Source organism: Chelmon rostratus, chromosome 21 (genome assembly GCF_017976325.1).
Source record: "Chelmon rostratus isolate fCheRos1 chromosome 21, fCheRos1.pri, whole genome shotgun sequence".
Taxonomy (NCBI): Eukaryota; Metazoa; Chordata; class Actinopteri; order Chaetodontiformes; family Chaetodontidae; genus Chelmon; species Chelmon rostratus.
The window spans coordinates 10,373,697-10,388,940 of NC_055678.1; the positions used below are offsets into that span (position 1 = coordinate 10,373,697).

The 15,244-nt window shown below is 44.2% G+C and overlaps 1 protein-coding gene across 1 annotated transcript; it reads left to right on the forward strand.

Annotated features, from left to right (window-relative positions):
• Positions 1 to 4,846: 4,846 nt before the first annotated feature.
• adrb1 (adrenoceptor beta 1) lies at positions 4,847 to 6,987 on the forward strand. The gene has a single exon (XM_041962782.1). It carries the CDS (start codon positions 4,932 to 4,934, stop codon positions 6,123 to 6,125), a length of 1,194 nt encoding a protein of 397 aa, XP_041818716.1. The 5' UTR covers positions 4,847 to 4,931; the 3' UTR covers positions 6,126 to 6,987.
• Positions 6,988 to 15,244: the final 8,257 nt, after the last annotated feature.

Genomic DNA, 15,244 nt, shown 5'->3' on the forward strand with positions numbered 1-15,244 from the left:
ACTTGAGCAAAAGTATGGAAGTATTATCAGTAAAATGGTCCCTGTCTGTTTTATTATTTATGTTTTTTTGATTAATATCACTGCTGTATTCATGTGTATGCTGCATTTTAATGCTGTAAATGTTTATGTTCGAGCTAATTTCAACTACTTTATACACTGTTGGGTAGTTTAATCTACAGCAAAGCATCATGTTCTATAAGATCATCACATGTTTGTAGCATCGCTCTCCTGTGAGAACCACGTATCCCTGAAGAGTTCAGAAAAACAGCCTGTTTTTCTGCAAATATCACCTTTGCAAACACCCAGTTTATTTTTTCTGGTGCTGGTGAAGTAGACCTCTGTCAGCACATGAAGCGTGCACACACACAGCACAAAGAGTTTCCCATGTTAGGAGGAGTCATCAATCAGCACACCTGAGGTCATAGAGGACAATGGCGCTCCTCTGTATTACACTTATTGTCAACAATTCCCTCAAAAAGAGCTAAACCAAGCCTGCTCCTCTCACCTGAAGACTTTCAGGACAGTTTCATGAATTTAAAAAGGGTTAAATACATTTCCAGCACAGTGTATCACTCTAAATTTTGGCTTTTCATGGGAATTGTTGACACACTGTTAGGTCACACTTTTTATTAAGGTACACATATTCAGCATTAACTTATTTGTTACATGTTATTAGCAGCATTGTTGCTTTTTATTAGTCACTATACAGCACCTATTAATGCATGATTCTTATTTTGTGAGATTGTAATTAATGTGCATGTGTAATTAGGAGGTTATTGTGGGAAAACTTTTTGTATTGTAGAATATGGTTCTGCAGAATAGTGCATTAATAAGTGACATTTAATGACTAATAAAGAGCCAATATGCTACTAACATGCATGCTAATAAAAAACTAGTTATGGGTGAATGTGCTTACTTTAATGTAAGGCATGAACATGGGCTTGTTTTATGTGTTTTGGAACAAGATACTGTCAACCAAGAAAGTTACCACAGAGCATTTCCTGTCAGCACAGGCTTAAATCACAGCACGAAATATATCAACGCATCATTAAGATTGAGCGAGTCCAGTGTATGAATCCTCCACCACCTCCTCTCTCCATCTCCATCGTTTTGCATTTTCCCTCCACCTCCCCTCCCTGCAGCTTCCCTCGCCCTCATTCTGACAGCGTCGTTAACCCTGCGCGCACACACACACACACACATAAACAGTCTCAGTGCACATGTGCCAAACGAGAAACATCACCAGGGAGCATGCTAACACCTTCACAAGGATAAAATACTGAGGACTTTCACAGGTCACGGGTGTCATCAGGAGCTTGGCAGGGCGCCTCCTCCTCCCGTGGTTATGTAACAGATTAATATCAATATTCACTGGAAAGTAAGCAAATCCCTCAAGTAAGCCATGAGTGATCAGATAAGGGCCTCCACGGGCACACAGCGCCTTTCAACGGCACAGAAAAAGGCTTTTAGAAGCTTTCTCAAGGGCTTGTATATGACACTCATATGATACATGGAGCCGACACTGGTTAATTGTTACTGACCTCTTTGATTCAGTTGCTCATAGAAAGCGAAAAAGTGAGTTATGAAATGATGCTGGCTGAAAGTGAAGGAGGCTTCGATCAGTTTTTATACGTTTTTAATTGCAGAAAGGTTTACTCACTCTTCATTCTGGCTGAGCGAGCTCCATTAAGATCGAGTCTCAGATAAAATATGATTACTTCCAGTCTGTGTGACAGTACGGGAGGAACTCAAAGAGGAGGAAAAGGAGGCTTGATTCTGAATAGAGCTGTGGAAAATGTTCTCCCACTTCACCCGAGCACGTCATGCCAGTTTGTTTGCTCCTGCCGCTCACCTCCATCCTCACCTCTGCCGAGATCCAAATCAACGTTGAGCTCTGCCCCCGATTCGAGCTGCAGAGTCAAGTTGAACCTGCTCTGCTTCCCTTTGTCCCTGGCAACGCAAAGCTCGCACCGAAGTATGTGGGAGCTGCTGCTCAACGGTCGAGAGCACTCGTTTTGTGAAAGTGAGGGACCAATTGCAGGAAAACGTGGAAAGTTGCAGCGAGGAGGCACCGATGCTATAAATGTAGCCTCTGAGAGTGATCAGTGCACCAGCAAAGATGAGGAAGTGTTTCTGAGATAACAGCTTTTAAAAGTATACTCAATCTGCCTCAAATCCATCCGCCCTGAAGGGTCAGTCCACCCAAATCACAAGAAGAAGACGACTTTCCCTCTGGTGTCCGTTCATGCAGGTGGTTATGGTTTTATATGCAGCACTGAAAATGACTTTTAAAAAATTCAATAGCATGTGAACTGTTTTCATTGGAGCGACTTTGGTGGAGGAAATCCCTGTGAAAGCATGAGCAGAGACCACTAGATGCAGGCCATCAAGGGCCTCAGTTCTTAGAAATACTGAGGTCACAAGACCAAATCCTCCCAGGGTACCATAAATAAAGCCTGTAAATTTATTTTCCCACACGATCGGGGATACTTTTTCATAGAATGGTTGATGAAATTAATATTGATTGTTTAGTTTTTTATTTATTATGACTCCACTCTCCTGAATGGTATATGTAAAATCAACTTGTGACCATTTTCTGCAGCAGCTGAGGGAGGTCAGTGAAAAACATGTGATTAATAAGAATGTTAGACATAAGGTTGAATGCTGAGGGGGCTGTGGGGGATTGGAGGGTATATAAATGTGTGTATTTTATACTTTTTCTTCTTTTTTTATGTGATTTCTTTTACAGTTATTGCATGTCTGTTTTTTTATTCATTGATGTTGTCATTTTACCCTTTTTTCTTCATTTCTTTCTTGTTTACGTTGGTTATTTGTCAATCTTTTTTTGTTCCATTTGAATTTATTACATTCTTTCATTATTGGCCTAAAACTGAGTCCTGTCTAGAGTAAAGCACACCTGGCAGACAGGTGTGTAGGCATATCAGATCATGATAGAGAAAGTGCTGAATGAGTTTTTATTTGCTGTAGATTTCAAATTTAAATGTATACAGTGTTCAACGTCCAAGTCAGCACATTAAAGTAACTTTTAAACTAACTTTTCCAGCTGTCATGAGTCAGCATGCAACGGCTGTTCCTGGATTAGGAGGGAGGTTGTGTGCACAAACATGTGAGCAGCGATGAGAAACTTGTGACCAAAAGTGTCTCTACTGCCATTTTTGGTAAAGTAAGAGCTCATATGGTCCAATCAACAGAAGGGAGTTTTCACAACCTGGCAACCCAAATGTTGGTTAATGAGTTAGAACTGATCAATAAAGCTTTACTAGATGATCTATTAAGCATTCATTATAAGACCAATGTAGAAGAGTGTGGTTGTGTTTAAATCCACGCAGGAAAATCAGGGAAAATAACAACCACTGAGGTATTAGTACTTGAAGAGCTGCATTCTTCAGAAACCCCTCAAACCTCAGTGACAACAGTCTGCCGCCCCTCCCAACACGTAGGTGGCTGCGAGCGCCTGAGGTCTGCAGACCCATGCGGCGATGTCGACACTCTGAGATGAGCTTTGTTATGCCGGGTCAGGTCGTGTCACGGCCCCCGGCGCCGGGTCGTCAGGTTCACGAACAAGGCATGCTAATCAGCACCCAGAGGAGCGAGCAGCGCAGGCGGGCGTCATCCATCTTTGTGTGCAGTCCGTGTGTCACAAGGCCGGCGCAAATGCTTTCACTTAACTGATCATCAAGATGTCTTGTCCTTGTGTTCGTCCCTGCGAGCCTTTGCCTCTCAGGTTTCCTGAATCTGGCAGGGAATGTGCGCAGGGAGGCCGCAGTCGTTTCAGCATCAGTTAATAATTGATTGCAAAAAGCAAAGCTATGAACTTCGTGGAGTTCAATCCGACAGACTCGGTAGTCTTTCCGTCTCCGCTGCTGTTTCTTTGCCTCTCGGGCCTTCTTCTTCTTCTTGTGTTTGAACTGTAAAAGGTCTGTCTGTCAGCCAGTTCGTGCGCGATGTTCCCCAGCCTCAGTGGCCACTTTGTCCAGATCAATATAAGATAAGATAAACCTCTCTTGATGCGCCAGATGAGGTTTTTGAGTGTAGCAGCAGCACAAGGACAGAAAATATGACAGATCGATGGAGAACAAAATAAAGAACTTGAAAAATAAAGAATTAAAAAGCATATAAAATCTGATGCTGGGTTCTCCCAAGAGGAGAAACCTCTTCAGTCTTATCCTATAGGTGATAAATCATCTTAAATTATGCTTTACACGCATTTAAGTGACCTGAAAACTGTGTTTCTGTAAGTAATGAATAGTCTGGCTGCTGGTCAAACCCTGCTTTATAGTCATCTTAACTTCTGATTTAAGATAAGAGGTTTGGTGTAGATGCTGAAGCACAGAGCAGATCTGACCTCATGGACGTGGAATGTGTTCTTTGAGATAAAAATATCAAATCGACAAGTGGGAAAATAGATCTTGTTTATGATGGCGGGTGATGAAAACAGGGAAATCCCTGATTTTTTGGATTTCCATATTTGGCGTCTCATGTTCCCAAAGCCTGGCAGATTTTGTTGACAGATGGCAGTTTCAGGTAGGATGTGGTAACAGAGCTGCTCGGCTAAAGATGTCACGTAAGTGTTGTTCATGTGCGTTAACTTCCAAAGGCGCGCCAGGAAACCGAGGCTGGACGCAGACTTTTTGAGCTTCAGGTGTTGTTTTCTCCCTCAGCTCCATCCTCCTCGGGACAGTGCGTCCGCTGAGGTGCGCTGATTGGTCCTGGGGAGCAGTGATGTCACCGCCTGCGCTGATGCCCCGGCCGGCTCAGCAGCTCGCGCAGGCTGAACGCGAGAGAGGAGCTCCAGATGGAGCTGGCGCGCGACGGGAGTGGGGCCGTGGCTCGTGCGGTGCACCGGACAGGCTGCCTCGCGCTGCCTTGATGAACTCGACCTGGACCCGCACACAGCGCAGCAGCCCGTCATGGGGGACGGTGGCGCGTCCTCGCCGGTGAGCTTTCAGAATGGATCGGGGAGCGGCGCGTCGGACGCGCCGGGCTCCGCCGCGGCCGCGTCCGAGCAGTGGATGGCGGGGATGAGTCTGGTGATGGGTTTGATTGTCTTGTGCATCGTGTTCGGGAATATCCTGGTCATCGTGGCCATAGCCAAGACTCAGAGGCTGCAGACGCTCACCAACGTGTTCATCGTGTCGCTGGCGAGCGCGGACCTCATCATGGGGCTGCTGGTGGTGCCGTTTGGCGCCGCGCTCGAGGTGCGCGGCTCGTGGTTGTACGGCTCCTTTTTCTGCGAGTTTTGGATCTCCGTGGACGTCCTGTGCGTCACGGCCAGCATCGAGACCCTGTGCGTTATCGCCATCGATAGGTACGTGGCCATCACCTCGCCTTTCCGCTACCAAAGCTTGTTGACCAAAGCCCGGGCCAAAGCGGTGGTGTGCGTCGTCTGGGCCATCTCCGCGCTGGTCTCCTTCCTGCCCATCCTGATGCACTGGTCCCGGGACAGCGTTGACACAGCCTGCTACGACGACCCCGAATGTTGCGACTTCGTCACCAACAGGGCTTACGCCATCTCCTCATCCATCATATCTTTCTACATTCCTCTTCTGGTCATGATATTTGTTTACGCCCGCGTGTACAGAGAGGCGAAGAAGCAGCTGAGGAAGATCGACAAGTGCGAGGGCAGGTTTCACAACACCTTAACCGGACTGACCTCCAAGTGCAAGAAGAGGCCGTCTAAAATCCTGGCGCTCAGAGAGCAGAAGGCGCTCAAGACGCTGGGCATCATCATGGGGACCTTCACCCTGTGCTGGCTGCCTTTCTTCATAGTCAACGTCGTGCGGGTGTTTTGCGCAGAGGTGGTGGACAAGGACCTCTTCGTGTTCCTCAACTGGCTGGGGTACGTGAACTCGGCGTTCAACCCCATCATTTACTGCCGGAGCCCGGACTTCAGGAAGGCTTTCAAGAGGCTGCTGTGCTGCCCGAGGCAAGCCGACCGCAGGCTGCACATCAGCTCCTGCGACCTGTCCCGGTGCTCCGGCGGGTTCGTCTCCGCTCTGGACCCCGGCACGCTGGGGCTGTGGTCGGATTGCGCCGGCTTGGACCACAGCGACAGCAGCCTGGTGGGGACCGCGAAGCTGTCTCACTCTGAATCACAGCTGTGAAGGAAAAAAACATAAACTTTTGCGCAGGTGGATTACAGCAGCGAGGGGAAAGGTGGTGACACAAACGGGCGTTTTTTTTTTCCTTTTGGAGAGGTACGCGCAAGAGCCGTACCTTATAGTCTAAGCGGGTCCAAGTGGGTCTGCATCAGAGAAGTTAAACATCAGGCAAAATCACCAGAAATGTGTTTGAAAGCCATATTTTTAAATGAGGCATCAGGACCAGCGCTCTGTCCAAGATGCGCAAATCTCTCCAAGACACTTCGGTGCCGATAGATTTGATCCAATTTGCCAAATAACACCGGACCCGAAAATGTACTGAGGTGGCGCTGATGAATCATCAAGGCTACATGCACTTAAACCAGGATCCAGTGACTTGACTCTTCCCGAAGAGCGCACACGCTCCTGCGTTTTGATCATTTTCTTGTTTTATTGAACGAGCAGTTCAGCGCTATAGAAGGAGGAGGAGGAAGAGGAGGAGGATGGCGTGTTAAGGGGAGGTGGGTGTCTTGTAAGTTAACAGGTTCTTAAGATGACCGCTCAGGCGCACTGTAATGAACCGGCTGCTGGACCCGAGCGAGGCATTTGTCAGAGTGTGACCATGTAGTGCTCACAATGTGTTTTACCTCACAGCCATCGACAAGTGCAATTTGTACGGCAGGTATTTGTTTATATTAAACATTTATGTAACATAGATGTATTTATTCCGCGCTGTCTTTTCCAACTAAGGAAGTATACGTGGGCCTGATCCCCACGCCCTTTGTACTGTACATATTATAGGATGTGGTGTTAAGTACTGAAGCGAGGAGCCTGTCCTTTAAAGCTTTACATGCTGTTGTGAGGTGGTGTGTTTGACTCCTGTGAAATAAAAGGAAGTTTCATTGTTAATGTTCGAGCTTTATTTGGAATTTTATTCTGTTGATGATTTTACTGGCACATTTTTTAACCAACATTCAGTAATCATTAAAAATGCATGAGGGGAAAAAAACAACAAACCTCTCCTACTGTGTACCTCGCTTCACTCACAGAGAATATAGGATGGAAATAGACCTCAGGACATGCAGAGGTAAACAAGGGTTTGGCAGGATCTGTGCCAGCTGATGTGATGTTAAACGCCTCTGTGATGGCTGGGACTGCTGAGAGCAACTGGAGCCTGATTGGCCTCTGTGGAGAGATGAGCCATGGAAGTCTGATTTTAAAACAGAAGGATTTTATGCACACTCAGGCCCAGTGGATTAATGGGGTTTCGAATTAACTGTTTACATGTTTAACCTACTTTCTTCTCAGCTGTGCCCTGATGGAGGTTCATTCAGCACATGCACTATCTGAAGCGCTCTGCGGATGCAGCAGAGAAACCGGTTTGCGGTTGAATTGAGATAATGATGAATTTCTATTATCACGGCATTGAAGCATTGTTGCTGTTTCACCTTGAAATTAAATTTGACCACGGTAGGAATGAATTTATTGCACAGCAGTATTTTTAAGTGCATTTTAATGTGTTTGGACGTGGTTATAAGGTGTGAACAACACAAGTTCCATGTGAGTGATTTTCAACATCCCACGCCAATGCACTATTTTAAAACTTTAAAGTGCAACTTCAACAATCTAGTGTAGCACCTTCATAAACTGAGGGGACTCATAAGAGACAGATTTAGAAAAAGAATGGTTTAAAATCTGCAGCAGAGGCCCAAATAGCCTGACTTTTAGTGTCTGGTATGTGCCGTACTCTAAAAACACTGGATCCTATATTTCCCATAATGCAGTCTGATAGCTCTTTCATTAGACAACCCGTGACTCTTAAACCCCACGTCTTCAGTTCGTAGTGCAGGTTTTATGCTAAAATATTTAACAGAGAGTCTCAAGTCCAAGACAAAGTAACCCTGATGACATCACTATGACCTCATCAGGGTTATTTTCATAAAGGTTCTATGAAAACTACCAAAAAACATCAGTGGATTGACCGTACAAGTCTTTTTATGGTGCAAAACTAAAGCTAAACAGCGCAGCAGGTTTATCAAAGGTGTTCACTTTAAAAAATGCTAAGATAGGCATCTTCTTGTTCATCATTATTTATTTAATATGATCTAAAAAAAGATCAGAAATGATTTTTAGCTGCATGGCACAGTCTCATTCAGGAAGTCAGTCAGTCCACGGGCCTCTCACTGTAGGAAATATATCAGTAAATATGATGACAGCTGGTGTTATGAGGTGGCTCTAAGGGGAGATATTTCCAGTTCTTTCTAGGGAATATTAATTAGCCCTTAAGCTGGACGTCTTTAAAATGCATTAGCGTCATGTGTTCTGCTGACGACGCCCTCCCAGAAGGGCTGAGACACACACTTCAGCGAGACCAAAAAAAAAAAAACTGAACGGAGCTGTTCAAATGTGATTTCCTGAACTAGCGCGCGTGAATGAGACCCAGGGTTTAGAAAAACAAACCAAAAAAAAGGATAACACCAGCAGTGCAGCCAGCATCATTGATGGCCTCCTGGCACAGACCCACTTCATTATTAAAGCGTTGTTGTTTGGCAGGGAGTTTGTGTTTGGGGAGATTAGCGGTGGGCGCACAGATGGAGAGGCTAATCAGCGGCTTTAAGCATAATTGTTTCAAATTGCAAGTCAAAGTAGATCGATTGATATCAGTGCGACCTCTGCGCTGACAGAGGTTACTGTTTCAGAAATGGTCGACCTGGACTGGCGTATTCGACAGTCAAGTTCATTGATCATTCCTGTAACTGTTACAGGCAAGAAACGTGTGAAACGTCGCACTGACGCTGAATAACATTTTTGCATTTTATTAATTGTATTATATCAAATGCTGTTCACACTTGTTCATATTTATTTATTATCTAAGGAATACGGGGACAATTTACAAGACCAGGTGCAACCCATGTTGTGATCCCTTCCCCCAAAAAAGTCGTCCATTTGGAGGAGCTGGACGTTTTGTGAAGTTTCCTCATTATTCCTGCTGAGAGTTTGACGAGATCTCGTCTGTACGGTCAATATGCAGCCACATATTTACTGGTTATCTTAGCTTAGCATAAGGACTGGAATTAGGGGCAAACAGCTAATCTGGGACTTGGGAAGTTTTTTGGGGGTTATGTGCCCGACTCTGTCAGACCCCAGGAAACTGCTGCTACGGCCAAGAAATAGAAGAGAAGAGGCTAGTTGTTTCCATTCTTTAAGCTAAGCTAAGCTAAGCTAAGCTAAATGGCTGCTGGCTCCAGATGTGAGAGTGGTATGCTCATGTAACTAACGGCAAGAATGCAAATAAGTGTGTTTCCCAAAACGGAAACGCTCCTTCGATCGTATTTTATTTTCTCAGTCAGTGGTTTTTATTATCCGTGGAATATGCAGACGTTTTACAAGACCAGGTGCAACTCAAGATGCAATCACTCCCCATTAAACTTCCATACTCCCAGATGTTAGTGCACCCATAAACAACTCAAACGCGGCTTCACAGCGGAATGAAGTCAGACATTGTTCACGACATCCCGAATTGCCGCATCCGCAGCGCGCCAAAACTTTAAAGGAGTGTCTGGAGTTCCTTCAGAGCCTCTCAGGCAACAGGTGCGAGATTTCATTCAGTTATTACATGGACTGAACCTCCTCTCATCCAGATCATGAATACTGCCTCTGCCAACCACCTCCCACTGCCATCTGGACTCGATTAAAGACCAACACAAACATTTTAATCATCAGAGAGAATTCAAAGCATTCAGACCATGAGACTTCTTCTTTGAATCTCAATGATCTTCTCATCTCCCAAATGCTACTGATGCTAAGATACGATTGCGGCATAGCATATCTTCCAGGAGGTTTTTAGTAACGGTTTGCCGTGTGCAGAAATTGCGCCCCAAAAAAAAAACGATTAAAGTGAGCTGGTGGCCAAGGATTTAAAAGGACCAAATAAATGACAAAAGATGGGATTTTGACAACAGATGTGAGTAATGCAGCTAAGGGATCCAACAGAAACACGATTATAAAACATGATGCTTTAAAATGCCATGCAAATGCTGCCATTTTCTTCGGGAGGCGGCCGGATGGAGGGGTGGTTGTTCCAAGGCAGAGGGTAAGAAAAACAAAACAGCAATTTCCGAAAACCAGAAATGTCAGCACCTGGGGATAATTAGCGCTGATTGCTAATGATTACAACCTTATCACATCCCAACAGATATGCTAAATCCATGCGACGGGAGCAAAGAAGTGTTCCTTCGCCACCCCTTTGCCACTTTTAAATAATTTCAGAATCTTATGTTTGTCGACATCAAGTGCAATTAAAGTGTAGTTGACATCAACAAAATATTTAAATGTAAAAAAAAAAGAGCATGTGATGGATTTAGTGGACGTTTTGAGAGAAGTTTAGATAAAAGATGGAAACAAATGGATTTATAAATGTACATTACGACTAAATGACAAGCATGAACTTATGGAGACCTTGAAGCTGGCACACGCCACTGATGCGAAACGTTGATAAAACTCAGCTCCCATTGGCTGACAAATGCAGAGAAACCCTGCGAGATAAAAATCCCCCTGTGATTTTTTCCACTCTAAATCACGCAGCGAGTGTCGAGGCGCGGCGCCAAAAGCAGGTGCGGCGCCTCATGTGTCCATCTGTTTGGATTCCCATGTGAATTTGGCGCCCGGCGGCCTCCATCTGCTGCGCTCTGGCTCACTTTGATCGCGGCTCACGTAAAGGCCGGGCGAGCGCGGTCAGTCATGTTCGCCGTTTGCGTTCAGCTTTTACAATGTAAACTGATGTTGCACTTACAGGAACATGAGCTAAGACACTGAGCATAGCACACTCATGACTACATCACTCCCTTTAGAAACATTCGCAATCGGGCACGCGGTGGAGTAGACGTGGATGTAACTGAGGCCCATTTTTCCCTTTTTGAAACATATGCCTCAATGCAGTAAAAATCTTTGCATGGGCACTGACCTGGGATCAGATTGTGTATCAGATTTGGACAGCTGACTTACATAAAAGACTGGTGACAGATTGCAGCTTGGCACCTTTAAGGGATATACTCCTTTTATGTTTACTGCAGAATTGACAGTGGATGGAGACATGACTATATTGCCTTAGAGTGCTGTGATTTGCTGACCGAGTCGTGCGCAGGCTTGTCTCGCGCGGGTCCAACGAACACCTTAAGGTGCACCGCTTTTCACTTGGAGCGTTCAGCATCAGCTTGAAAATGCAGAACTGATGCAAACCGGCCAGGTACAGCTGAACGTGCAGCATTCCTCTTTACTTTCTCACCCGGTTTCTGAAGCTGAATTAAAAACGTTTGGCACAGCAAGAACATCGACACGCCGTGGCTCCAAAAGCCTGCACTGACTCCCTTTTCAAACTGTACGCAGGGCTGCCAACCTCATGGGTCTTGACCTTTAACTAAATCCTGTGCTTGAATCCCAATAAGCTGGTGATTCAGCATGGGACGGTGCAGGGGTCCTTCTCTGCGCCTTGAGATTTTGTGTACAGGATGTGTGTGTGCCAACAGAGGTCGTCATTAAAGGAGCAGTTCAAAATTTTCAGAGACGCAAAAGCGAAGATGCCACCCTCATACCTGCAATATGAAGTGACAGCCAGAAGGTGGTTAGCTTAGCGTAGCATAAAGACTGGAAACAGGGGAAACAGCTAGTCTAGCTCAGTGTGAAGGTAAAAAAAATCTGCCCACCAGCACCTATAAAGCTTGTTTATTTTACTTGTAGAAAAGTCTATTATGTGCCAGACCAGTTCTGGGCTGGTTGCAGTGGTTTTTGTGTCAGAATCAGGCAGTCCGTTTCCACCCATTTCCAGTCTTAATGCTAAGCTATTTCACAAAATATGTGAAAAACTGTTCTTGAAGTCACCAGCTTTGAAACTCCTGAGGCAGACAGTGTGTCAAGACCTGGCTGCACTTGATGAAAGCACCACTACTGAGTCCACTTCTGTGATAAGGCACAGAAAGATACCACCCTCAGCTTCCAGTTTATGATGAAGGGTTATCTTCTTTTCACCCAGCTTGCAGAGATCTGACCATCATCACACAGTTTTGACACAGATGTGTGCTGTTGTGTCTTTCTGCGGCCACAAATCCTTTTTTTAAAGAATACTAACAGCCTTGGCTGGATTAACAGTCTTTCACAATCACATTGGGGTTCAGGAGGTGGACCTGCACACCCGCGATGAGCGGCTTCACAGAGTGTTCAAAGCCCTCTGAGAGGCCAGCCTGAGTCTAAAAGGGGAAAAGTGCCCTTTTTCAAGGCCGCCAGCTGACAATGGGGTTTTTAGCCCTCACTGTAAAGGCCACTGTGCAACACCAGTAAAACACCACAGTGGTGCATTAGATCAAAAAGACCTCCTCAACGCGTTAAGTTGCACCTGCACCTTTAGACTCGCTTATCAAGAAGAAAGAGGCAGTCAAAGTACCAACATCATGATGTAAAAACACTCCATTACAGGTAAAAGTCCTTTATCAAAAAATACAAGTGTTCATTCTGCAGAAAAAAGCAGCATTTTATTGTTGCACCTGGACGAGGTGGAGCTATTAATAATGTCAGCTGATTTCCAACCTGGGGGTCAGGCCCCTTCAAGAGGGTCACAAGATAAGTTAGAAACATCTGAGGGGTCAGGACATAATTTTATGGCAGAGGAAAGAAGAAAAAGAGAAAAATCTTCATTTATGTTTCTCTAATATCTAATTTTGTGAAGGTCTCAAACAGTTATTTAAATAAAACCATCTGAGAAGCTTAGATGGGAAATAACTCAACATGCAAACTCCTATTAACTCATAAACATCTCAAACATGACAACAGGCTCCAATTAGAAACAGCTCTTCTGTGAGGGGCCACCAGCCAAAAAACTTTTCTGTAATGTCTTAATCTGAATCAGCTGTTAAGCAAATGTAGTAAATAAATATAGTGGACAACAAAACATTATTTCCTTATCAAATTTAGCTTTATAGAAGTATAAGGTACCATTAAATGGCAATGATCAAGCAAAATACAAATAAATTTGCACTTAAGAACAGTACTTGAGTAAATGTACTCAGTTAGTTCCAGCCTGTTGAAAAGCCCTCATCGCTCTCGAAGCCATTCCTCTGCATCCAGCGCTGACTGGAGGCTTCGGCTCCGCTCTTATCTGCCCCCAGCAAAAAGACACGAAAGACAATTTCCAGACACATGTGGAGGCTGAACGTTACGCAACCAGGAGGAGCGAAACAAAACACATTTCATTCATGAATCCATTCACGAAGTGCTGACACCTGCTGCAGCCTCTTTTTTTTTAATGAATCACAAACCTGAATGAATGCGATAAAAAATTCAGTTTGTTAATGACTGCAGCACTCTCAGACAAAAATTAATCCCCTCAATATCCACTGGAGTGTGTGAGGAGGCAGAGCGGGAGAGCGGCATACATTCAAAGCATTCCACACATAAGAGGGCTGATTTTTCCAATGGATGGATACGTGCATATTCCCAGTTAAAAAGCTCTATTTTTGCACGCAGACTCACATAACCCTGAAGTTAAAAGACAATGAATGGACTGTAATAATACTCATTATAGAGACTCATCAATATTCCGATGTTTTTATCTCAGCGTTGCAGCTGTGACTGTGTTGGGAAGGAATATAGTAAACAGAAATAGACTGACAAGGACAGAACAGGCTTGTTATCTCTGCACCTTGAGAGCTACTGTCATGGTTGCTGCTGCATCTAAAGGACGCGGGCGATGCTTTATGAATTCAAGGGTGGTCATCTAAGCTGATAGGAGAATCCATTATCAGAGAGCTAAAAATAGCCTGCTAGTAATCATTGCCCTGAATTGGATAGTTGAACCTGCCGGCCGCCGCTGTGCCTGCAGATAAAATGGGAAATTTCACCCAAGCATGACAAGAATGGCCAAGGAAGCGAATGCCTTATTTTCCTGCTAAGTGATGTATTTTGACGGCAGGTGGTATCAGTTGGCCTGTAGGTGTTTTTCCAATGTCTGCACATGTGCATGTGTGGGAACGAATAATAAAGAAAGCTCATGCATGATGTTAAATCTTGATGGGTGCAGACTGACAGGGTGACTAAGGATATTGTTCAACATTACTGATTTTATAATTAGGATTTTGATCCAACAGAAAGGACATGTGAACAAGAGCTGCACGGTGTGATACTGCACTGTGAAAATACTCCACTACAAGAAAAAAAATCCTGCATTCAAAACCTTAGTTAAGTAATAGTATGTAAGCATTATGAGCAAAATTTACTTTAAGTATCAAAAAGTACTCATTCTGCAGTAAAATCACCCTGTCAGTGTTTCACTATTATATCTGATGTTTTTGGATTAATATTACTGCTGCATTAATGTGTATGTTGCATTTTGCCGATGCAGATGTTAAAGTCTGAGGCCATGTTAACTACTTTAATCACTGTTGGGTAGTTTAGACTACAGCAATGCATTAATTCTATAAGATCATCACATGTTTGTATTTTATTTGCCACTTAAGTAGGAGGATTTTTTCAGCCCAGCCCCTCAGTTAGTCAAAAAAAATCTAAATCACTGTACTTGGAGATACATGGTTAACACTGGACAGGAAGGGAATGAAAAATTGTAATCTGAAAAGAAACAAATAACTAAAGACAAATGTAATGGAGCAAAGAGTACAGTATTTCCCTCTGAGAGTAGGAATATAAAGACGATTAAAATGGAAATATTAAAGTTAAGTGAAAGTATCTTAAATTTCTACTTCATTACATTCCACCACAGTCAAACAATGGACAGCTGTTTATTATTATTATTATTATTTTTAGAAAGGATGAAAATCAGTGCAGCAGAACCAGAAATACCTACTTTTTTTATTCCTCCTATTCTTCTTCCTAGTCAAAACCTGCAGCCTGTATTACCCACAATGCAACGCCACCAACAGTTCAGATTCAGAGACCGCAGCAGGGAAGAGATGGAAAACTCACTTGTTTCTAACTCAAACCAACAGAAACTCGCAATCACCCACCAACCTTGACTCGAGTGACATCACCAGAGGCATCTTACCATATTTTACAGAGCTCCTTCTTGAGCTACAAACGGGATTATTAACTTTTTTCCCCCGTATGTGCTGCAGTACCCCCCTTTCACTAGTTCCAGCTCC

What these genes read in the sequence shown, in the direction of transcription:
- adrb1 (XM_041962782.1), top strand. Translation starts at nt 4,932, where the DNA reads ATGGGGGACGGTGGCGCGTCCTCGCCGGTGAGCTTTCAGAATGGATCG.